At 42.6% G+C, this 26,348-nt stretch overlaps 1 protein-coding gene across 9 annotated transcripts in view; it reads right to left on the bottom strand.

The window, feature by feature from the left end:
• Positions 1-26,348, bottom strand: part of STON2 (stonin 2) — a 155,882-nt gene that overhangs the window by 8,869 nt on the left and 120,665 nt on the right. For all 9 annotated transcript variants that reach the window (XM_047738598.1, XM_047738599.1, XM_047738602.1 and 6 more), the window contains 2 exons: positions 5,838-7,676; positions 33-235 (listed from right to left, as the gene is read on the bottom strand). In XM_047738598.1, the coding sequence (XP_047594554.1) occupies positions 33-235; positions 5,838-7,676 (2,042 nt within the window). The remainder of the gene's footprint in view (positions 1-32; positions 236-5,837; positions 7,677-26,348) is intronic.

Below are 26,348 nucleotides of genomic sequence, written 5' to 3'. Positions count from 1 at the left end.
GGACACATTAGCCAGATGCCTCCCGAGGCTACCTTGTAGCTGTAGTGTGCGGAATAATTGACCCACTTCCTGACGTCAGTCTTGTCTTCCACGGAGATGGATCTTACAGCGGCTTTGGAGGCAGAAGTTGTGGGCATGCTGAACTCCACATTCACGTGACTGGCAAATCTGGAAGGCACTTCCCGGTCAGAGCCAAGTTCAAGGTGGCAGAAGAAACAGTGAGGGTGACCAGAAGCTATGAAAGGGAAAAAATCTAGACATTAGGTTCTTTGGAGAGCCATGGAAGGAGAGGCCCACAGAAGCACCTCAACAACAAAAAAGGCCTTGAAGACTGCCACCCGGCTCCGCACAGGGCAGTCTTTCTGGGGGTCCAGGGCTGAGCATTTCCTTCCGCGGAAATCACAGTGCCTGTGCCTCAGACCCTTTTCTAGAACTATCTGATTACAGTGGCCTTTATCCTAGCAATAAAACCCACAGCCTGAAAAACAGGTCACTCTGCCCGCTGAGGTCAGGGTGATATGGGAACACAGCATGAATACCAGAAATAAAGGCGTAGATCCATAGATTGGCAGAAAGGAATAAAAGGGAGCAGCACTTAGCAACGAATAAAACATCAATGACAGCCACATGGAGCCAAAGAATCAATTCCCTTTGAAAGACGAATTTTCTCAACAGCATCTCGTCTTTTTACAAAAATGCTTTGGCACGTTTGTGTGGGTAATGGCATCTGTAAATGACAAAGCCCTTAGAAACAGCACAGATGCATGAAGGATGGACATGATGCACTGGGTAGGACGCAGACTAACAAGACACTGCGTGTGACTCCCAGCTCTCCTCCGAAGTGGTAGAGATCCTGCACCGAAGTCCTTTGTTCTCCCTCACCTCGAATCCTGACTTGGGAAATGGGGAAATGGGAGATGGGTGGTAAAGGGTGGGCTAGACAATGCCAGGCAGAGTCCCTGGCTGTTCTCTAATTCTATACATCTATGGCTAGTTCTACTGTACTTGGATGGAAAACTTAAGGTTTTCCATTTGAGGGCTGTTATTAGATATGTGCGTGAAAATACAGATCAGTTCTGTGGCTATAACCTCTGAAAGGATGGTTTGCTGAGCACTCTAGTATCTCAAATGCTGTCCGCACACCCTCTCCCTGCATCTTTGCAACAATCCCTTGAGATCACAGTCTTTCCGTTCTACAGATGAGGCCACAAAAGCTTTGGGAGGGAAAGTGAACGAGCCAAGGTCAAAGCTGGAAAGTGGCAGACTGAGGACTGAACCCAAGCACTCTAACCCGGAGGTGTTTTAACCACTCCGTCTGAGTCACAGCCCCCCATAGAGCCCCCAACCCCAAAACCAGGTTTGCAGGGTGACATGAGTGAAGTGAGCTGTAGGAACCTCGTACAGCAACTTGCCACGGATAAACAACGTGACATGGCTTTGGCTTCATTATGTAATACCAACGGCCCTTAGTTAAAGGAGTTTCCCCAAATAAACAATTGCAATTTTCTTTATTGATCTGGGCAGGACTTTCTAATCTCAGCGAGTGAGGACATACACACCCACTCTCTAAGGAAAACATTATGGAGTGAAGTACATGTTTTGCTCTACTTGACAAATAACATAGTTCAGTAGTTAATTCTAAAGAGTAAAATCTGGAAAACTGAGAAATTTGCACTGGTTTCTAGGAAAGAAATTTTAAATTGGATACACATAATAGTAAAAATTACATTACCTAAAAATGAATCCGTGGTTTGTTTTTTTTTTTAAATTACAGTTGTAATTACATAGCTATCTGCTACATTTATTACAGGCCAGAGATTGTCCTAAACACCTAAAGGCATGATCTAATTTCTTTCTTAATGAGTTAGGTATTAATAACCCTCTTCTGTAAATGAGGAAGTTAAGATTTCTTTGAGAGGTTTAAGTAAATCGCCTGAGGTCACAAAGCTACTAAAATGCAGCACTAGGAATAAAACTCAGATCTGACGCTGAATTATGTCCTAAACTCCTCTCTGTGTATTGCTATGGATTTAGATCACTACAAATTACATTGAGGAGTTTCTTACTTTTAATCAATGGCGACTTGAACAGTTTTATCTAATTGTCCTTATGTGCACAGTGTTGGAATAATGAGGAATCATTACTTTCCACAAAGCTGACCCCTCCGCTTACCCCTCCAAAGTACATTCACAGCAAACTCTATGAATGTGGCATTCTTTCATGATTCCCAGCATCAACCAACAGATGTGTAGGGCTGGTGGACAGGTAGGAAAATGCAATTCTGAGAGCTAGTGTCGTCTAATTTATGGTAATGAACTATGCGAGCCCACGCATTTTGTCATCTTCCTTGATGAAGTTGAGAAAATTTAACATTAAAATTCAGATTTCTATTTTCCATAAAAGGCAAATTCTATTGAAATTGTTTTCTCTCGATCTAATATTAGAGAACTGGAGTTTCAGCAAAGAAAGCTACCTATGCAAGACAGCATGTTTTGTTTCCAGGCGGATAACTTGGGCAAGCAGTAGGCCTTGCTCTGCCGCCTTCTAAGACTTAGAAAAGCTCTTGGGATCAGGGCGAAAGGGGTCCTTAAGAGCCCGGTGGGAAGGCAGGGGCGGCCAAACATGCACAAGGCTGGGCTGGACCTGCCCTTTTAAACCATGTTGGGCTCCAACGGCAGCTTGTTAACCATTTGGTAGCAGGACTGGGAGAAGCCCACTGTGGCTAAAGCAAGTCAGGGGTGCTGACCCGCGGTCCCGGGCTGCCTATGGTCTGACAGCCCTGCCGGCTGCAGGCAGGAGTAAGCATGTAGAGGTTCTGGTCTCCTTCTCTGCTAAATGGAGGTGTGAGAATTATGGAAAAATCACCTGTAAAATGTACCATCCAAGGCTGATTGAAGACCAAGATGAGCTCAGAAAAGGGATGACAACTAACAGAGGGCACACCGGATGGGGGAGCAGGAGCTGGTCACCCGGAGTGCCGGCAACGCTAAGAACCCGCTGTCTGACTGAAATTCAGATCCTGTACCTCTCAGGTTTCCAGAAAAGGGTCTTACCAATTTCTGGAACCTATCCAGAAATATACCATTGGCCAGGAGTAGAAGAAGAAGCCCTTTTTGGGTATGTGGATGGGGGTTGTTACTAAAAATGTATAACCAGGATGCCAGGGTGGCTCAGTCGGTTAAGCGCCTGGCTTCGGCTCAGGTCAGGTGTCCCAGGGTCCTGGGATCGTGCCCCCCGCATCAGGTTCCCTGTTCAGCAGGGAGTCTGCTTCTTCTTCTGCCTGCCACTCTCCCTGCTTACGCTCTCTTTTTCTCCCTCTCTCTGAAAAATAAATAAAATCTTTAATAAAATAAAATAACATGTAACCATGATATAATAGCAAAAGCAGTGATGGGGGAATAGCTTAAGGGAGAAACATCCCCAAATATCCTTAGACTGTCCTGTATTTCAAAAATCTTTCACAAATAAAGGTTCCAGTAATCAGGAAATACATTTGCAATACATCGTCTGCATTTCCTTGGCCTTGAGCCTACTGAACACTAACCTGCTGGGAAGCATTAAGTCAGGTGTTTGCTGAAGACCTATATTTTCCCTTGTCCCTTGTCCTGCAACCACTCCCCCCCCCCCCCCCCCCCCGCCTTCTGGTCATAGTCCTTCCCCTCACCTTTGCTTTGGGAAATAATCTTCCCCAGCACTGCATGTCATGTCAGTCTAAATGTGCTATACTCCCCTTGACTCCTGAGCCAAGTGACGCAGGGACAGAAAGTGGCTGTGATGATTGATTCCAACGGCTGCAGCCTGAGGAGACGCCTCTCAGTTCTGCTTTCCAGAGCCGTCCTTTCTAAGCCTGTGGGCTCAACTGTTCCAAGCTTTCCTTCAGTTCTCCAAGCTACCCTCCAACAATCTTTTTTTCTTGGTTGTCTTTGCTGCTTAACACCAAAACCCTCTCATACCGTAACTGTTAAATATTTGAGAGCAAGAACTTTGAAACAAATGAGATAGATGTGCACACACTGAGAAAACCACGAACCTCTCTTCTCTTAGAAGAAATACTTTCACATTTGTGTCTACTGTGTCCTCGACCAAGAGGCAGCTGGGGTATTAAGAAAAGACCCCTGGATGTGGCTTCGTGACTTCAATTAAGTCGTGTTGCTCCTGGTCCCTAATTTTCTCATCTATAGAGTGAAGAGGTTTGACTGAGTTATCGCCAAGGTCCCTTCCAGCTTGAAGACTCAGTAATTTCCTAACGAAATTATCTGAATCCACGCTTAACAAACTTGAAGGGCCAAACATTCCGATAAACATAAACCTGAGGCCTTGTCTTTTGGAGGTCAAGTCCCCAGCAGGTTCAACAGTCACTCCCCCGCCTTCTACCTCACTTCTCTTTTCCAGGGCTTCTGTGCCAAAGGAGAGTTCAGGGCTTTTCCTTTCAGACCTATCAATTCAGACAGGTCCCGTGGCTGAGGTGGAAATCACAGTGCTATCACCAGGAGAACACAGTGCTGGTGTCCGAAGAAATGCATAAGCAGGCCCAGAGAGGGAGACTTTGTTTTAAAAAAAAAAAACAAACCCTGTCAGTTTGGAAACCAGGGTGGGGGAGGGGGCGTTTGGCAAGTCCGGCCTCCAGCACAGAGGTCCAATTGTCTCTTCACTTCGCACTGGGCTACAGTGTCTGACACAGAATGCCCCGGTGTGTGTGCAGGGCCTGGACAGCTCGGGAAGGTGACGCGATCGCCCTGCTTCTTATAGGCACGTCACGTCCCGTTCTGGGTAGGATGACACAGCCACGCCACATCACAGCAGGAAATGGAGACTCTAAACGTACTATCGGGGTTGAAGGGTGCGAATGGAAGAAGGCTATCTGCAGAAGGGTAGAGTTCTTCCCAAACTTGTCCTTTTTGCCTGGCTAGCATATCTACCTCTGTTAACAAATGGGCGAAGTTTACGATAAACAAGAAGTAGTTGAAAGGATCATAGGATCGCGGGCTTACTGCCCCTCATTGGGGTCATGCAGACTTCCTCTAAGAAATAAGACTATTCGAGCCTGTTGGATTACTCTCTAGTTTTGTCATTTTGCTAAATTCCCTGGACCCCTAAGGAAAGTCATCACCTTCCGCGCTCGCTCAAGCACAAAAGCCTCCCTGAGAGCTGTGAGCAAGGCAGCGAGGGCCGGTAAGCTTGCTTTCTTTGTTTAAATCAAACACGCCTTCCTTTACTTTGTATCTGATAGAATTTCAGCCCTTTTGGACCTTCTGGTCCTGACTGGACCTTCAGTCTGATCAGAGGCCATTTCTTCTTTTCCCCATCCTCAAAATCCCAACTCTGAGTTGGAGATGTAATGACTGACACGGGTCTCGCACAGGGGGCCTGGCATCATGAGTCTGACTCCTCACCTGTACTGCATCTATGACTGGCCAGAAACTACACCCCTCTACCTACACTCAGGGCGCAGCGGGAAAGCTACCTCTTCAAAACCAGAGGCTTTCTAGGATCTGGAGATAGACAGCTTCTGGAACCACAGAGAATACATAAATGAGTCAGAAAAAGCATACAAATTCCTAAGTTGCCCCGCAATCTGCTTAGCAGCTCAGATGAGAAGAACGCAGAGTTTTCTAGAAGTAGATAATAAAGGAGAAAATGGAGTAAACTGGGCCATTCATGTCTGTTACTTACTTTTTTCTCAAGTGTTTTTGCTTCTCTGGTCTCACTTCTCCATTACCATATTTCTGTCACACAACAAAAGCCAGGCCTTCATAGGGGAATAGAATGCGGAACTCTGACCCCAGCTCTCGTGTGACTCATGTGGCAGTTTTCACAGAAGAGAAACCTCTACCTACCTGAGTTTTTGTCAGGCAGTCGGTTTATCCTCCACACAATGGAGTTGAAGGCATGTTCATACTTGGCAGTTCCCAGAGTTACTCTCATGACAGGTTCAGAGCCAGACATACTGGCTGAGCCAAAACTCGCCCCCCGGTTCACTTTGGCTTTTAAAGACTTTTCCCCCAGGACGCTTTCCCTGCGGAAGTTTTTCACCCACTCACTGGGCACGGGGTATCGAACCATCACATTCTCACAGGGAACCTGAGTGAGAGGGTCTCGGTTAGAGGAGAAGCCGGCTGACATCCTGAGCCAGCTCTGCACCTCCACCTCCGCCCCATTGATGCTTGCTGCCGTCCTGAGTGTGAAAGGCAAGGTCTTCTCTGCAAATACTGTCCTGAACCGCATGAGCTCAAAGCGGCAGGCATCCAAAGGGTTGAAAAGAATAACCCGTGAGCTGCTGAATATGTCCTCATCCACACACCCATGAAAACGGCACTGATGGAGCTTGATCCACTTGGTGGTGGTGGTGGGCATGATGTCTTGCCGGGAAACTATCTCGTTCCCTTTAACAAGGACATCGTTGAGACCCAGGCGGCACTCTGCCAGCCCAGAGAGGAAACTCAGAATGTGGATCCGCGTCAAGACATGGTGCTCGAGAATCTGGTTGTCTCCTTTGCTCACAATGCCAGAGAATTCATCCTTGACATCCACAGTAATCTCCTCTTCCAGGTAGTTCAAGCCAACTGTGCTCAAGTCCATTGACAACACCGGCAGATTCATAAGCCGGTCCTGAATGGCACGGATGAAACTCAGGAAGTCGTCGTAATTGGTGGTGCCCAGCTTAATCACTTGTTCCCTCTCTGCTGTGTGGGCCACAGCAGGTTTGGGCTGGTATTTCTTCTTCTCCTTGTAGATGACACGGTCTATTCGTAAGCTGTGGATCCTGCCATTCTCGTCATAGTTTTGGAGCCGGGGTTCCGAAATTTCATGGCAGATCTCCAGCTTGAACTCACGGAATGGTTTTTCTAGACCCTGCTCATAATACAGCTGCAGGTAACCACTGTCTGTTAGTTTGATGTAGATGGGTCCCCAGTGCCTAGACGACATGATGTTTTTCTTCTCAGGGATCCTTAGCATCATTGGCCACCCATCTCTGGGCTGGGACAGTGCTGAACCAGGTGGGTGGTCATCTAGTTCAACCCAGGCTATGGGGTCATCATCTGGTAGCGTCGCACTGCCTGAATGATCAGGGTCATCAATCTGGAGTTGCTTGAGTTTTTCAACAGCATCAGAGTGGGACTGGGTTTTGCTTGAGTCATCAAAACAGATGGCATCCTGGTAGACGGCAATGAGAGAATCCCTTTGGCTCTTGCCTGTGGCACTGGAAACGGAATTGTTCTGGGAGCGCCTCTCCTGCTCCTCAAAGAAAGCAGTGAAAGGGTTGATAGGGGAGGGTTGGACATCCTGCAGAGTCTCATTCAGGAAAGGATTGGTTGGCCTCCAAGGTGGAGCCTCCGTTACGGAAGGCGGATGGTTTAAGGATGAAATGTCCAGTTTCTGAACTTTGGAAAAGTTCATCAAAGTGCTCTTGGGACGTTCCCTCTTCTTAAATGACCCAGCTGAGTGACGAGGTGCATCTGGGGTCACAGATGCAATAGGTGGTGGGTTTGGCTTCAGGGGAGAGGTGACTGGTGGCAAAGGGCAGCTGACCTCATTGTCATCAAAAGTGACCCAGCTGGGGAAACGAGCAGAGGTTACTGGAGAGGCAGGATGTCCATTCATGGCTGGACTACTGGCCTGCCAGCTGATGGCCTCCATCTCTACCTCTTCATCTTCCTGGACTGAGGAAGAACTGTCTAAAAGAAAAAGGAGAACATATGAGGACTGCTATTCAGGGCCTCTTAGATGTATGGGAAACAGGTATGGGAATGAAGAGTGACTAGAACTTTATCTGGAATCCGGTAAATTCCAAAGTAGCTCATTACCTGTGTCAAGATGCTAGTCTGGGCACAGATTTCATAATTTTGTAATAAGCATAGCACAGGAGCCACACGTCAAATGCAGTAAGAATACAAATGGGCCTATCGATAAGACTAAGGCCCCTCATAATTTAACTCTTATACATTCTCCCTTTGATAGAAGTTTCTAGAAAAGATGCTGTCCTTACTATGCTCTAAAGTGTGTATTGATTTTTAGACATTGAATTCTACCTCCTACATAAAATGATATAAAGCTGATCTCATCCCATTGAACAAAACACATTACCTGTTCTAATAATGTGATTAGAGGGATTTTTGCCCAAATGTGATCAAGAAATACTAAAGACAAAATATTAACACCCTTCAGATGAAGTAAGTCCATACAAGTGAATAAGAAGGCTATAAAAACTTTAATAGAAATATAGACAAAAGACATATACAGACAGCTCAGGGGAGGGAAACAAAAACTGTCTAATAAGCATGCGAAAAATGTCCAATCTCACTAGTAATAAAAAATGTAAATTAAAAACAATCAGTGAAGATTTTAAAAATTTTTAGTCTTCAGTGGGTTAAGGATACCATTATATGAACAGTAAACAGAACTTTAATGGGACTGTAAGTTCCTATAAACTCTCTATAAGTGGTTTAACAATTTGTATTAAGGGTTTTACAAATGTGTGTAAACAATAACTTTGTATTTTCCCCTAAGGAAATAAATCCAAATTGTGAACCTTGTTTTGACTAAATGTTAACTAACTAAGGTATACAATAGAATAATACCCAGCCATTAAAACATTTATAAGTATGCAGTAATATGAGAAAACACCCATAGTCTCTTCTTTCTTCTCTAAAATACTTTTCCATCTTGGGGTTTATTTATTTTTTGCAGAAGAAAAGGGGATATTATAAATAAAACACCACCTTAGCAGGGACTTCAAGGGAAGGGATACAGGACTTGATTTTCCATGTGGGAAAGATCCAAACCTTTTAGGTAGCAAAACGACCCTGTGTGTCTGCTGGGATTGTGCAAAGGGAGGGGAAATTGAAGACTTTGGCAAGGAGTGGATTGTGACAAAGGAATAGCACAGAAAACAAATCTGTGTGGCATATAGTAGATACTCAGTAAAAATTTGTTGATTGAATAAGTGAGAAAAGAGACTTTGCATTGGGGCAGTTCTATTTTCTCTGTCCCTGGAAGAAAGCGTAGGGAGATCTCTGAAACCATTCCACCCACTATTTCTACCACCAGCAACCTGGCATCAAAGGAAACAGATGCTCAGTGGTTTAATCAAGTAGTTGAGTTTTCTAACTGCCTCACTAGACCTTCATGAATATCATATCCAACCAAACCAGATCAGCAAAGCCACACACAATTGCAAGTGGAATTACATGTGGATGGAATGGCTGGCTCGTTATTCATCTTCCCAAGTGTATTTATTCAAACAACGAGCAATTTCCTCTACTGAAAACATCACCTTGAAAATATAAGCTAAATATGTGAGTATGCATACACACATCCATACTCACCCCAGAAATATAATGGGTAAAAAAGTGTTTTCTGTATGTATAGCAACCATAAAAGGATTTCAAAGCATTTTAAAATTAAAGATGAGACTTTCCTTCAAATTAATCATTAATCCACTTTTGGAGATGTGGGATTTATTTTCTGGAAAATGAAGGGAAAAGGGTCAATAACCCAGGTTTGTAGGATTTGTATTTTATTTATTATCATTACTACTACTACTACCAGTATTGTATCAAAGGCCAAAGGGACCAATGTGGGCCTGAGTAAAATAGAATCACTTCCTTGGAATGTAACTGATCCTCCCTAGACGACTGGAGAAGCCGTACATCTCAAAACATCAATGTTTTATGAAGCCACTCTAAGGAGCTTTTGTAACAGTAGAGTCTCCACCCAAACAGCCTGGTACTGACCCAGCCCCTGTACCAGGGATATCCTTTTTGTCTTGGGGCTCATCACCACTCCCTAGTCTGAACAAGCCAAAGTCCTTTTCCTTTGGAGGGTGCTTTTCTGCCAAAGCTGTTTATTCTTGCTGCCAAAGGATTCTCTTCTGTTGGGAATCTTGTCCCCAAAATAGCATTTCTCATTTTCCTTTATGAAGCCAAAAAAGAAATGGATGGGGCAGGGGTGGGGGAAGCCTTTGTCTTCACTGAACATAATTTTTTTTTTAGAATAAATTCCTTTGTAAATGAAGTTATTTAAAATCATACAAAGTCCTAGACAGTTCTGAAGCATTAGACTTAGCATACAATTTAAATGAAATTTCTTTAAATCTGGAGGGAAAATTTTTAATTAAATTAATTTCTAGAGACTCCATCTTCTCTCTTTTTTTTTAAAAATTTTTTTTAAAGATTTTATTTATTTATTTGAGAGAGAGACAGTGAGAGAGAGCATGAGCTAGGAGAAGGTCAGAGGGAGAAGCAGACTCCCCATGGAGCTGGGAGCCTGATGTGGGACTCGATCCCGGGATTCCGGGATCATGACCTGAGCCGAAGGCAGTTGTCCAACCAACTGAGCCACCCAGGCGTCCCTCCATCTTCTCTTTGACAGCCATTAAAAAGTATCAAAAGAGTGTTACAAAATATTCTCTCCGTTGGTAGAGAATCATGTCCCATGATTATAATCCGTTTTAAAAATCCATCATTGGGGGGCACCTGGGTGGCTCAGTGGGTAAATCCTCTGCCTTCGGCTCAGGTCATGATCTTGGGGTCCTGGGATCGAGCCCCACATCGGGCTCTCTGCTGGGTGGGGAGCCTGCTTCTGCCTCTCTCTCTGCCTGCCTCTCTGCCTACTTGTGATTTCTCTCTCTCTGTCAAATAGATGAAATCTTAAAAAAAAAAAAAAAATCCATCATTGGGGGCAGTTGTGGGGTGTAGATCAAATTTCTGGAAATGAGATTTTTTTTCTATGAATTCATTTATAAAGAAAAATGTCTTAATAAAGATACTTTTACAGATGAAAAGCAAAAGTGGTCTCTAGTTCACGTGAAAATAAAGCATTTCTTGGAGTGAACTCAAGGACTAACAAACACAGCTTTTAAAAATAATCCCTTATTGGGACGCCTGGGTGGCTCAGTTGGTTAAGCAGCTGCCTTTGGCTCAGGTCATGATCCCAGCGTCCTGGGATCGAGTCCCACATCGGGCTCCTTGCTTGGCGGGGAGCCTGCTTCTCCCTCTGCCTCTGCCTGCCATTCTGTCTGCCTGTGCTCGCTCACTCTCCTCTCTCTCTGACAAATAAATAAAATCTTAAAAAAAAAAAATCCCTTATTGACTTCCCTATTTGTAAGCTCTTAATTTTCTATCATTTATCAACGACTAAAAGGCATCTTGAATTGTTTTTGCAAAGATTAGGTCATATATTTTCTGAGCCTCTTTTTATTAAAACCTCTTTATTATATTATTCAAGACTTTCACATGTAAAAAATCAACTTATCTGTATGTGAAATTTCTGGAGGAAAATATCTGATCATATATGACAAAAACTTGGTATCCTTTATGTATACGACAGTGTATTCTTAATAAAAATGATACACCCAGGGTGCCTGGGTAGCTCAGTTGGTTAAGCGTCTGCCTTTGGCTCAGGTCATGATCCCAGAATCCTGGGATGGAGCCCCAAGGCAAGCTTTCTGCTCAGCAGGGAATCTGCTTCTCCCTCTGCCCTCTCCCACCCTCTCCCTATTTGTGTTTTGCTTTCTCGCAAATTAAAAAAAAAAAATGAAAAAACAAAAAAACTTACAAAAAGATACACCCTCACCAAAAAAATTAAATAAAATAAAACAGGATAAGAACAGATAATTCGCCAATTAAGAAATATAAATGTCAATAACTATTTAGGAAAACAAATTTAACCTTATAAAACAATAAATACAATTATCTCTGTGTCAAAGAGACAAAAATTTACTATGAATCATTACTTGTGACATCAGGAAGTTTACACTCTGATGGAAGTGCTCAAAAAATCTTCCTGAAGGACAATTTGAAAATTTGTATAAAAGTCTCAAACAATGTGATCCAAAAATTCTATTCACAGGAATGTAATCTAAGTAAAGAACAAGACGGGCATGAGAAGAGTAGAGAGCGGTATGTTTATCACAGCAATGTTTGTATCATAGAAAAATCAGAAACAACCTAGATGGGAGATTGGTTATATTGACTATCTTGCCCCTAAAATGGAATCCCCTGCAGCTATCAAGATAACGCTAGTGATGCATATTTATTCACATGGAAGCTGTTCATGATATATATTGCTAAGGGAATAGTAACAGGAGCCTACAAACTAGAATCAGACTGCCTTGGTTTCAAATCTGTACCTGCCCCTTATTAGCTAGGTGACTCTGGGCAAGTTGTTCAATTTCTCAGCAACTCAGCTTTCCCACTTATGACGTTAAGAAAATATTAAATCCTACCTGACAGGGTTGTTGGGAAAATACAGACGTTAAAATTGTGCCTCACAAGTAATAAATGTTCAGTAGATGACAGTTGTTATTACTACTACTACTAGAATGATACTTTTTATTATATAAAGTTTACATGTATTAAAAAGCTTTGGGGGGCGCCTGGGTGGCTCAGTGGGTTAAGCCGCTGCCTTCGGCTCAGGTCATGATCTCAGGGTCCTGGGATCGAGCCCCGCATCGGGCTCTCTGCTCGGCAGGGAGTCTGCTTCCCCCTCTCTCTCTGCCTGCCTCTCTGCCTACTTGTGATCTCTCTCTGTCAAATAAATAAAATAAAATCTTTAAAAAAAAATAAATAAAAAAAAATAAAAAGCTTTGGAATATAATATTTCATAATATTTTGATGTGAAAACAGATGTGTCCTGTGGGGTAAGAGGTGATTTAAAAATAATAAATCTGTATTAAAAAATACTGTTTGCTTATAAAACAAAGAAATGATAAAAGGTCAAAACACATCTTTAGCACTCCTACTAATTAACCTCAGAGAAAGAAAATAGTTTAGCTGTAATCCATGTTGAAAAAGCAGTAGTTAAAAAAAAAAAAAGAAAGAAAAGAAAAAGCAGTAGTTAGATCTTTCCCATGACACTTAACGACTGATGTGGCTGATACTGGAAACAATGAAGGGAATGGGGGCGGGGAGCTGGCAAATTTCTCCGGTAAGAAATAGGCAAAAACTAATTATCTTCAGAACAAAATTAACTACCATACAAAATTCCATTTTATTGACTTAATAAAATAAAACCAAAACCAAAAATCCAGCATAATTTTAATTACTATCTCTTCCACTTGCTACCTCCAAATTACTTTTAGTATGAGTTGGGCTACTGCCAAATAAGCCATGTATAAAAATCAGGCTCTCATTTGACACCACAGGGAGAACTGCTAATACCTAAGAGCTTCCTAATGTCTTTACTGATGCAAACAAAAAAAAAAAAGAAATAATGGTAGAACTCACACAGGAATTCATCAAAGTGGCAGGATATAAAATCAATGCAACAAAATCAGTTGCATTTCTATACACCAACAAGACAGAAGAAAGAGAAATTAGGGAGTCGATCTCATTTACAATTGTAACCAAAACCATAAGACACCTAGAAATAAATGTAACCAAAGAGGCAAAGGATCTGTACTCAGAAAACTATAGAACACTCATGAAAAAAATTGAGGAAGACACAAAGAAATGGAAAAACGTTCTATATGTTCATGGATTGGAAGAACAAATATTGTGAAAATGTCTGTGCTACCTAGAACAATCTACACATTCAATGCAATCCCTATCAAAATACCATCAACTCTTTTCACAGAGCTGGAACAAACAATTCTAAAATTTGTATGGAACCAGAAAGACCCTAAATAGCCAAAGGAATGTTGAAAAAGAAAACCAAAGCTGATGACATCGCAATTCCAAACTTCAAGCTCTATTACAAAGCTGTAATCATCAAGACAGTATGGTACTGGCACAAAAACAGACACACAGATCAGTGGAACAGCCCAGAAATGGACCCTCAACTCCATGATCAACTAATCTTTGACAAAGCAGGAAAGAATGTCCAATGGAAAAAAGACAGTTTCTTCAACAAATGGTGTTGGGAAAATTGGACAGCCACATCCAGAAGAATGAAACTGGACCATTTCCTGACACCACATACAAAAATAGACTCAAAATGCATTAAAGACCTAAATGTGAGACAGGAATCCATCAAAATCCTAGAGAAGAATACAGGCAGCAACCTCTTCGACCTTAGCTGCAGCAACTTCTTGCTAGACACGTCTCCAAAGGCAAGGGAAACAAAGGCAAAAATGAACTATTGGGACTTCATTAGGATAAAAAGCTTTTGCACAGCAAAAAAAAAAAAAAAAAAAACCCAGTCGACAAAACTGATGAAGTTCTAAAGCATAGGTGATGTTCAGTGGGGTGAGGTCTGGAGCTGATGACCAAGAAAGAATTCTTGAGACATCTTTGGTGCAGAATGGTGGCTTATTAAAGCAGGGGGACAGGACCCGTGGGCAGGAAGAGCTGCTGCCCCGGCCATGTGAGGAGTGGTCCATTATATACTCGTAAGATGGGGAGGGGATTAGGGATGATGTAAGTCTCTAAGGAGTTTTGGAAGCAAGGTTTCTAGGACCTTGAGAGGCTAGCTATTTCTGGGGAAAAGGTTATTCATTACCAGTAATAAAACCTTCTTGTGAGACCCTTTAGATGTCTTTCAGTGGGCCATATGCTTGGGAATGATTGTTGACACTATCTTGGAGGTTTAGAGATAAAGTTTCCTAAAGGAATTGTTAAAGTAGACTTACAGGATCCTGGTTGGGGGTAGGGGGTTGGTCAAGCTAGGATTGTCCTTTGCCCTTAGCAAAGCCTTAAGGTGGAGGTCACTCTGCCTGTTTTAAGGGCTTGTCAGTAGGTAAGGAAATTTAATAATTATTCTTCTGCCTCTGTGTCCCACATTAAAACCAAAAGACAACTGACAGAATGGGAGAAGATATTTGCAAATGATGTGTCAAATAAAAGGCCAGTATCCAAATCTAACACCCAAAGAACAAATAATCCAACCAAAAAGTGGGCAGGAGACACGAACAGACATTTCTTCAAAGACATCCAAATGGCCAACAGACAACATGAAAAAATGCTCAACATTACTTGGCATCAGGGAAAGACTGATCAAAACCACAATGAGATACCACCTCACACCAGTCAGAATGGCTAAAATTAACAAGTCAGGAAATGACAGATGTTGGCAAAGATGAGGAGAAAGGGAAACCCTCCTATACACTGTTGGAGGGAATGCAAGCCAGTGCAGCTACTCTGAAAACAGTATGGAGGTTCCTCAAAAGTTGAAAATAGAACTACCCTATGACCCAGCAATTGCACTACTAAGGATTTACCAGAAAGATATAAATGTAGTGATCCAAAGGGGCACCTACACCCCAATATTTGTAGCTGCAATGTCCACAAGACCCAAACTATGGAAAAAATCCAGATATCCATTGACAGATGAATGGACAAAGAAGATGGGAATACACACACATACATGCGCGCGCACGCGCACACAATGGAAAACAACTCAGCCATCAAAAAAAAAAAAAAAGAAAAGAAATCTTGCCATTTGCAATGATGTGGATGGAACTAAAGGATATTATGCTAATTAAGTAAAAAAAGTCAATCAGAGAAAGACCATTATATGATAACGGAAAAAATAATTCCACATACGATCTCATTCATATGTGGAATTTAAGAAACAAAACAGAGGATCATAGGGGAAGAGAAAAAAAATAAAACATGATGAAATCAGAGAGGGAGACAAACGATGAAAGACTCTTAATCATAAGAAACAAACAGGTTTGTTTGAGAGGAGGGAGTGGTGGGACAGACAGGGTAACTGGGTGGTGGACATTCGGGACAACACATGGTATAATGAACACTGGGTATTATATCAGACTGAGGAATCCCTGACCTCTATTGTGACCCCTCTACCTCTATATTGCACTATATAGTAAGGACCTTTAGCAGAGGCTTCCATCAAAGTTAAAACAATAACGTTGTTTAACTCTAAAACTATCCCTGCTCCCCTTCCCCTGGGGACTTACTTAAAAACAAGTCCAGGAAACCAGCCCCAAGTAACAAAGCCCAGATACAAGGGTGGGTCAGGGGCCAGGTGGAGACATCCGATCAGTGGGGGGTTGCCTACTGTCTCCCTAGCTACCAAGGAGTATGGGCCCTGCCTTTTGAGCACCAATTCTGACCAAGGTGATAGGCTGGGTCAAACGTCTACTATAGGGTAAATTGCAATTCAGTTGGTCACCTAGCATCACTGTGCAGCTTTCTCTGTGTGTTTCATTGGCCACCTGTGCGTGGCTAGGCCCAACCGCATGGCCTTTGCCCTTAATAGCTAGTCTGTGACACAGAGAAGGGTCACCCTCTCTGTAAGAGGCGCGGCCCTGACCGGTCAGTTTGATTCTTGATGCTTGGCGCGAAATAAAGCTTTGCTTGACCTTCAGCTTTATATCAGTCTCGCTCCTTTAATCACGGACCCATTGGGGGGGGGGCATAAATATACGTTCATTAATTGAACTTAAATTTAAAAAGTGAAAAGAAAAGAAAAAAAGAAATGGTAGATTCTTTCAATGCTAGACCACAATCTATTTTAAATTCCCCGAAGATTAAATTAAATGATTACAATGGTAGTCAAAGTCACCAATCTGAAGAAGATGAAGTTTCCATGATAGCTTGAACACAGCAGATACTCTGTCATCTTCTCTCCCCATTTGTTACCTAATGTGCGCATTCAATGACAAATGCAAAAAACTTACTGAGACCTATTCACTGGAATTTATTTTCAGTGGCAAGAACACATAATCTGAGCTAACTGCTGTTTTCTCAAGATGAGACAGCAAGAGCATCGACTTGAAACTGGAACCAGCCTCAGATGCCCAGCAGGCCCTTATGTATTTGTGGGTTGATGTGTAGAGTGAAAAGAAGAACACAGAATTTTTGGGTTTGAAGAGATTTTAGAAATAATTAAACTTGGCCCCTTCATTTTTTGCTAAGACTGAAGCTCAGGAAGTTTATGTGGACTGCCCAAGGTGACATTTCAAAAGTCCTACCTTTTTTTTTTTTAAAGATTTTTATTTATTTATTTGACAGAGAGATCACAAGTAGGCAGAGAGGCAGGCAGAGAGAGAGAGGAGGAAGTAGGCTCCCCGCTGAGCAGAGAGCCTAATGAGGGGCTCGATCCCAGGACCCTGAGATCATGACCTGAGCCGAAGGCAGAGGCTTTAACCCACTGAGCCACCCAGGTGCCCCTAAAAAGTCCTACTTTTAATGTTCACTAATTGTGGCATTTTCTTAATGCTTGTTTGTTAAGCTAAAATCCAGTTAATTTTTCCCATTGTCTTTGAGATTGGCAAGAGTTACCTTGACCCACAGCTTTTCAGGAGCATTGCTCAGCAGGGGGAAAGAAATGAACTAAACAAGGGTTTACACCCATTTATACAGAGAAGCCTTTGGGCACAAGGTCAGGTGATGTTATCCCCTGATGTGTGAATGTGTAAGATTGAGAAAAGAGTCAGTCCTCTGAACCTTATCAAGGGAGCTTCTAACTGGGATAAAAGAAGCTGAGACCGGTTTAGACTTCACAATACACTGATAAAGAGAGCCAGAAGGTATGTGTCTATTCATCTGTCCTCAGCATTCTCCAGGAGAAAGGATGCATTGATGCTGGTCAGAGATATCCTCAAAGTAAAGAAACCAATTCATAGAACTACCACTTAACTACTATTTGACCGAATCCCGGCAGGAGTATTTGACACTACATTGTAGTTTCTATTTGTTAAGAGGACCTATGAAGCAGTGTTGAGTTGCCCCGCCAACTTCCTCTCTGCTTATCAAGATGAGCGGACCCAACACATTTTTATCTCTTTTTTTGCTAAGAAAAGCAAGCATCTGACCCTCAGTTTGATGAATGTCTCAGGAACTTGTGTGCTCCTGATGACTCTGTTCTCTCTGGTTCTAAACTTTTGCTTTTGTTGTACCCCTGCCCACTTTGCCAGTACTCAACCTCTGGATCCCTGCTTTTGGCTTCTTCCTCTAACAGCTAAACTTCCACTCAACCGGCTTACTGGTTGCCGGGCTTCCTAGGCCTTTCTGGTATCAGCTTATCATGTTGTCTTAGATGAAGATGCTATTCTTCAGCTCCCACCAGGGCAGAGATCTTACTGTAACACCTTGCTGTTGTCTGAGGGAACCAAGTTCAGTTCCTTAGCAGAGGTCACAGGCAGAGAGCAGGGATAGATTCCAATATCTCTAACAAACTGAAAAATCAACATTCCATTTTATAAATTTTATAAATTTTATAAATTAATCTCTTAACATTTATCCATTAGGGTATATCAAAGACTTAACTAGTAATAAGGCCTGCTAAGAACCTAACCTGTGTTTTATTTATTTGTTATTGCCATAGCAAAAAGCCCCGTGTATTTCCGTCTCATCCTCAACTATTTGAGCACACCAAAGAGGGGTGAACAAAGAGGACTTTCTAGGGTCTAAGCCTTTTTGAATGGGCAATGAAGCTCTGCCTAATGGACCATAACATTCTTCTATGATGTCCTAAATAGACGTTTTTCCCAAGAAGATATACAAATGGCCAACAAAAGGGGCACCTGGGTGGCTCAGTCAGTTAAGCATCTGACTTCAACTCAGGTCATGATCTCAGAGTCTGGGGTTGAGCCCTACATCAGGTGCCCCATTCAACGGTGAATCTGCTTGAGATTCTCTCTCTCCCTCTGCCCCTCCCACCATTGATGCTCTTTCTTTCTCTCTCAAATAAATAAAATATTAAAAAAAAAAGAAAAAGGGCAACAGACATATGAAAAGATGTTCAACATCACTAATCAACAGGAAAATGCAAATCAAAACCACAGTGAGATATCGATCACCTTACACCAGTCAGAATGGCTAAAATCAAAAAAACAAGAAATAATTATTGGCAAGGATGTGGAGAGAAAGCAACCCTTGTGCACGCTGGTGGGAACGTAAATCGGAATAGCCACTGTAGAAAACAGTACAGAGGTTCCTCAAAAAATTAAAAATAGGGGGTGCCTGGGTGGCTCAATCATTAGGCATTTGGCTCAGATCATGATCCCAGGGTTCTGACATCAGGCCCCGTGTCTGGCTCCCCACTCAGCGGGAATACTGCTTCTCCCTCTCTCACTGCTTGTGTTCCCTCTCTCTCTGTTAAGTAAATAAAGAAAATCTTAAAAAAAAATTAAAAATAGAACTAGCATATGACCCATTAATTCTACTAATAGGTATTTACCCAAAGAAAATGAAAACACTAATTTGAAAAGATACACACACCCCTATGTTTATTGTAGCATTATTTACAATCGCTGAGATATGGAAGCAACCTAAGTATCTATAGGTAGAAGAAATCAGGAAGATGTAACACACACACACACACACACACACACACACACACACACTGGAATATTATGTAGCCATAAAAAAGATGAGATCATGTCATTTGTAATAACATGGATGGACCTTGGGGATATCATGTAAGTGAAATAGGTAGGATGAGAAAGACAAATACTATATGATTTCACTCATATGTGGATCTAAAAAACAAATGAAGAAACAGAAACAGAATCAGACCTATAAAAACAGGGAACAAGCTGCGAGAAGGGAAGGGGTAGGGGGATGGGCAAAATGAATGACGGGGAGTGAGAGACACAGGCTACCAGTTATGGAATGAATACATCACAAGAATAAAAAACACAGGAGAGGGAATATGTAGTTAATGGTACTGTAGTAGCATTGTGTGGGGATGATGGTAGCTACACTGTGCTGTGCACAGCCTACGGCATAAAGAAGTTGAATCACTATGTTCTGCTCCTGAAACTAATGTAATATTGTGTGTCAACAATACTCAAATAGAAATTTAAAAAAATAACAGTAACTCATCTCTGGTGTGATGAGAGGTAGGAAAGGTTCTTTTGGTTCAGGAACTTAAAAGAGAAAGAGAAGCATCCAGAAGTTACTGTAAGGGAGAATGTATGGGAGGGCCAAGGGAAAAAGAGGGTCTCCATCCTGACTCTGAGTTGAGGGAGAGTTTTTAGACCCAGGAAGTGCCAGAGGTTGGGACAAGGACCGTCTACAGGGGCACTGGGACAATGTTCATGCCCTTATTGTGACCAGGACAGGTGACTCATCAGGCCTGCCTGTCCCTCTGCCACAGTGGAAGTCTCACCCATGCGTGTCCCCATATCCTCCCTCACTATTCTTCTGGCTACCACGTGAGGAAACACCCCAGCAACAACCTGTTTGAGCCTTAGTGACAGGAAGGGCTACTTCTCCAAGGCTGACTCTGTAAGTTCAGCAGGGAGCTTGTGATAAGGGCAAAGAAACAGAGCTGGGGGCTTTCACATAGTATTACATGCGCTTGGGTATATGTGCGCTGGGGATAAGAAGAGCGAGCATTCGGACTGAGTCTGTATCAAGCTTATCTTCCATGTGTTGTTAACTTTGCTAGGCTATAATATAGCTTCCAGGAGAAATTCAAAAAGTCTGTTGGTGGCAGGGGTACCATCAGCTGGTCTAAGATCACCCATAGAAAGGTTAAGGGCAACTTCTACTATCCGAAAAGATCTGTATAAATGATTCCCTTTCACCTATATTGCCTAAAGCTTATTTCTGTTCATATGGACTTTCCAGCAATGACAATAACAAATAACCCACAGCTCCGGCATGCAGTAAGCCCCTTCTTTCCAACGGAATTTGGGGTTGGTAATTCGATTTCACTTCAGTACTTATTCAGCTCCCGTTTAGGTACCAAATTCAAAGGAGACATTCTCTTTTTCTTCCTTCCTTCCTTTCTTTTCTGTTTTTCTTTCTTTCTTCTTTCTTTTTTGAGAGAGCGAGAGAGCGAGAGCACGCACGAGCATATGCATGCATGGAGTGGCGGGAGGTGCAGGGGGGAGGGGCAAGGGGAGAGGAGGAGAGAACCTGAAGCAGGCTCCATGTTCAGGGCTCAATCTCAGGACCCTGGGATCATGACCAAAGCTGAAATCAAGAGTCAGAGGCTTAACCTACTGAGCCATCAAGGCAGCCCAGGAGGTGTTCTTAAACAGACACCGATGGTACATGAAATTTATGAACTGTAAGCATATCAAGTTAAGATAATTTCTTGGAAAAATAGGAGAGCAACTAATTTCTAGCATGACAATAGATTCATTCTTTCAGGTAGAGATCTGTTTACATTTTTGAACATCTCAGATTTTTCAGAAGCCCTCATAAGGTAGATAATCTGCAGGCAAACCGTGAAATGCTATTTCCAGGTGGTTTACTCGCTCAGTGCTTTTCCTGACTTGCTACAGCATCCACACTGTCCGGCACATATATACCATGTCTCCCGGGTGGACACAAGGCTCATACGAGAAAGGCTAGATTAAAAGTGGTTTGTACTAATGATGGATTGAATTCCTGGCTTTTGCTGGTCTCTACTGCCTTTTTGTGCCACTGTAGACAACAGAGAGTAAAGCTTGGGCCCTGTAGTCAGATCAACCTGGCTATGCCATTAGAAAACTATGAACTCTTGGGCACCCTACTTCACCCTTTCTAAACCTCAGGATTTCTCAACTCTCAAGGCAAATAATAACAATATCCACTTCACAGAGTTGTGAGGGTAAATGAGATCATTAATGGACACTGAATTTAACCAGCCCACAACTCAATAAATGTCACTATCACAATAAAAAATATGTAAGCATTAATTTCAGAGTTCTCAAGGAAGCAAAAAAGAGAGGGGGAAGAAAGAGAGGAGAGAGAATGCCTTTGAAGTTGTATTCTTAAATCTGATAGAGATTGAAGGACAGATTGAAGAGGGAAAGGAGGAAGAAAAACGGAAGGAAGGGGAAGAGAGGTGGAGAAGGAGAAAGGAATGTCTCAGATTATGATTCCAGGAGTCCAAATCTTTCCATAATTATTGCATAGATAAGGGGATTACAAGAGATACTAGGGTCTGCATTCACAAAGTCATTGTGACTACACAAAGCAGCACTAGTCTATCACATAAGAGAAGTGTTAAGTCTTGAGTACACTCTGGTTGAGACAGAACATCCAACTTTCTATTATCCGTCTGGTACTAAGAATTGCCTATGTAATTGCTGAGCAGATCTCAGGTGTTTTCGTACTCCAGACAAGAAGTTCTCAAAGTAGGGGGATGCACACAGACAGGCACACAGAAGCACTGACTGGGGTATGGGAAGAAAATATCAGAAATTTTATTTTTGTTCACTTTATAACCAATCCTTCAAACACGTCTAATTTTTGTTCACGTTATAAAACATTTACTAAAATACCTAGTATGTTTGTAATTTAGAAATAAATGAATATTACACACACACACACTGCACACACATATTAGAGGCTCATGATCAAACCTCTTTGGAGAAATGTGACCAAACATTCAGAGAAAACTGATATAGTACATTAGGCATATTTCAAATACTTAGCATGACTTCACATATACAAAAAGGTATCACCTTTTCCTTGTTCTTTGTAAAAGTGGGCTATTATGACCAGGAAAATGGCCTTGGTTGTCAGTCCAAAGGGAGAAGTATCTTGCCAATAAGAAGATTCTATTACTCTCTTAAGCTCTCCTATTATTTGGGCAATAATTCAATCCTAAATGCTCCTAGCTCCCCTGTGATCATGCTAATGACCTATGTGAGGCTTTCCCTGTTGCCTAGAACCTAGCTAAACATGACTTCACCACCACTCATCCTTGGCTTTCTGGACCATTTTAAGAACAGTCTTCCAATTCTGCAGAAATTACGAAATTAACCTAAGTAAATATCAGAGTAGCTGCCCCGGTCGAGGACTGTATGACCTCGGTATCAGACCCCCAGTCTTATCTCCCTTTCTGATTTGTCCTCTTGGTGCCCAATGAAGACATAGCAATGACAGGAAGAGGGGATGTCTGTGAGCCTGTGAGATCCTGACCTATGCCAGGGTCATCACTAGCACAGCAAATGTCTTTATTTATTTAGATAGTTAGTTAGTTAAGATTTATTATTTATTTTAGAGACAGTGAGAGAGCACAAGTAGGAGGGGCAGACGGAGAGGGACAGAGAAGCTCAAGCAGACTTCATGCTGAGCGTGGAACCCCAAGCGGGGCTCCATCTCACAACCCCGCGATGAGGACCCAAGTGGAAACCAAGAGTTGGACGCTTATCTGACTGTGCCGTCCAGGCATCCCTCAGCAAGTGTCTTTAAATTAAATGTTTTAAATGTCCTGCTGTTCAAGTAACAGGTTGAGACTGTTACTTTTCAATAAGGTTTTAGAGGAAAATTCAATCCCCATAATTCAGAGCAGAAGGACAATGTCAATAGAGGTGAACAAGACAGATGGAAGAAATTGCGTACTGCCTCTCCTGCATCTCTCCCCAACCTTGGGTAACCATTTCACAACCAAAACATCTCCCCCTCTCATTCAAGGCTTCAGCAATCAAGGTGCCTGACCCCCAATGCATATGGCCTGAGCTGAGGTATCCAGATAGAGACACACTGGAGAGCCCGCACATTAGTTCTTGCCGACTTGAGGCTTACAGTTGCCAAGGTTCCTGACCATCTGCGGGAGAAAGCAAAAATGGCCTCAGATCCTTCCTTTCTCCGGCCACGCTCTTGGGCAGTCCCTTCCCACGCGGACTCTGTGCTGCGGCATGGGGTTTATTGTAGTCAGGACCAAGTAGAGCACAAGCACAAACATGAAAGGTGCTTGTGCCCTGGGGCTTGCCCTCTTTTGCTCTACTTGGTACCCCAAGACCATGATGAAGCGACTGTGCTGGGGAATGAATGACCATGTGGAGAAGCAAGGTACCCTCGCCAACCCAGCACCTGACGGCAGACCCCCTGAGTGAGCCCCCATGGCGATCAGCTTGGCTTAGTGCAGACTGGGAATTGCTCGAGCTTGTCTAGACCGTGGATATGCAGAACCTTTAGCTAAACCAATGATTGTTGGGGTTGCGGCAGGGTACTAATTTTCAGTGTGGTTTTTATGTAACACAGTTAAAGCTGATGTACAAACTTCCTGCCATGTGAATTCTCAGCTTTTCTTCTGATTCTATAAACTATTACATCCTTAGAATAAAATCCTTTTGCTTAGAGTTAGTAAAGTTGGCTTCTGTTGCTTGCAATCCAAATTATTTAGTAGCCAAGCAGGAGACAGATGACAAGGTCTTTGTTGGAACCACGGGCAGATATAAATTTCTAAAACCTTCCAAATGTGTCTGGCTTTGAGCCAAACTATTTTGTTACTCCTCTCCCCTCTCCCTCATTCTTTTCACAAGGAAATAGAACAGTATTCTTATTGCTTAAACAATACAAGACACATACTTCTAACTCTGGTCAGGTTGGAGGGGAGGAATTTTAAGACTCTTCTCTGAAGAACGGTCATCTTTGGTCTGGGTCACCCCAGGCAAAAACAGGAGGGAAGGGGAGAAGCTGTGATTGCACCGCCAAGTGGTCAATGGACTCTGGCTCTAGGCTGGATCCTATTCTGGCTTCTCCATCTGTTAACACTGTGACCTTGGGCAAGTTACTTAAACGTACTAGGGCTTTAGTTCCTTCACCTGCAAAACAGAGATAACAGTAATATTTACCTCTTTTTTTTAAAGGTTTTATTTTATTTAACAGAGAGAGAGATCACAAGTAGGCAGAGCAGCAGGCAGAGAGAGAGGGGGAAGCAGGCTCCCCACTGAATAGAGAGCCCGACGCAGGGCTTGATCTCAGGACCCTGAGATCATGACCTGAGCCGAAGGCAGAGGCTTAACCCACTGAGCCACCCAGATGACCCATATTTACCTCTTTTTAAAAATATATATATATTTTATTTATTTATTTGACACAGACAGAGAGAGAGAGAGAGAGAGAGAGAAAGCACAAGCAGGGGAATAGCCGTCAAAGGGAGAAACAGACTCCCTGCTGAGCAGGGAGCCCAAGGTGGGGCTCAATCCCAGGGTACTGGAATCATGACCTGAGCTGAAGGCAGCTGCTTACCGACTTGGCCTCCCAGGCGCCCCTAATATTAACCTCTTAAGTTGTGGTGAGGACTGAGTTCATCTATGTAAAGCTTACATGGCAAACATTTTATAAATATTTGGTGTTATTATTATAATGATTATTCCTTAAAGTCTAGATACCCTCGGGGAACAACTTGGAAAGAAACATTTGGCGCTGTGGGAACTTCAATAAAGACATGAAACAGAAGGTTTTATTTCTAGTTCCGGCTCTGCCACAAACTTGCCATGGTCTTGGGCAAGTCTCTGGGCCATCTCCCCACCTGTAACATGGGATAATCATAAATCCTGTTCTAGTTTAGAAGCAAATATGAAATAACACATATGTAGGAATGTTTCTAAACATTCAGAAGTGCTTAACTGATGTTTGGTAAGGTCTATAATTACTATTCAGATAATGTGGTAGTTTTAGGTTTCAAATAAGTCCTACAATTCCTCATGCCATTCAAGTAGGTCCTAGCTGGGCGTTTGTTACATTTGAGAGAGAGAGAGAGAAATGCAAAAAGCAGTCTTGGAATAAAGATTTATTTACAGATCTATTAAACCAAAACCCGTGTGTTGAGAAGGTTGGTTACATGTCAAATCAGAGGTCAGAGCCTTTCAAAAGTCTCCCAAAGACCACTGGTATTTCTGAGAAAGTAAATGAAATCAAGTAACCAGAGAAGACGGGAAAGTGGAAGGCCAACAACACACTCCTACCTTCCTATAACCTGAACTGACAGATGCCACTTAACTGACTGGTTCCCCAGCTGTCCACAGGACCAGGGTTGAGTGTCTTTTGTCTCTGCTGGGGATAACTCCGGATTTAAGGTCCACTGAATCTAATGTCCTTGTAATGTGAATTCATTTTAAAGCACACTGCTTTTATAATTGCTCAAGTTACCAAGTTCTAAATTAAGTAACAATTTGCTTCTGCACTATAAAGATGAACTTATTCGATAATTTTAAGGAACAAGGTACATTTTAGAAAGTTTGGATGGTACAGAAACATATAAAATTAAAAAGCACCTGGGGTGCCTGGTTGGCTCAGTCCATTAAGGGTCTGACTCTTGATTTCAGCTCAGGTCATGATCTCAGGGTTGTAAGATCGAACCCTGGGTCAGGCTCCATGCAGGGTGTGGAGGCTGTTTAAGATGAAATCAGGGCCCCCAAATCCTGCTGCTGCCTGAGATTACTGATGTCACTATGACAGTGTTTTCTTCATGCTGTCTCTTCAATGCACAGCCACATTCATGAACACACAGCTATCTACAGAGTAGGGATTCTTCTGCATATACAGTTTTAGAACCCACGTTTTCTTTTGCTTAATATTCGCAGATGAGAATTTTCATGGGACAGCATTCGAAATAGGCAGTGAGCAAGACAGTTAAGTGCCAGCAGCTGTTGGCAGAGGCTGACCAAGCTGTTAGTATGACATTATGTACGCTCAGAGAGTCTGGAGAGCAGTTGATATTCCATTCCAGCGCATAAATACGATGTCTGGCAGCCTCAGTGGGGACGC

This window comes from Lutra lutra, chromosome 7 (assembly GCF_902655055.1).
Source record: "Lutra lutra chromosome 7, mLutLut1.2, whole genome shotgun sequence".
Classification (NCBI taxonomy): domain Eukaryota; kingdom Metazoa; phylum Chordata; class Mammalia; order Carnivora; family Mustelidae; genus Lutra; species Lutra lutra.
This window is presented reverse-complemented; position numbering and strand designations above follow the sequence as displayed.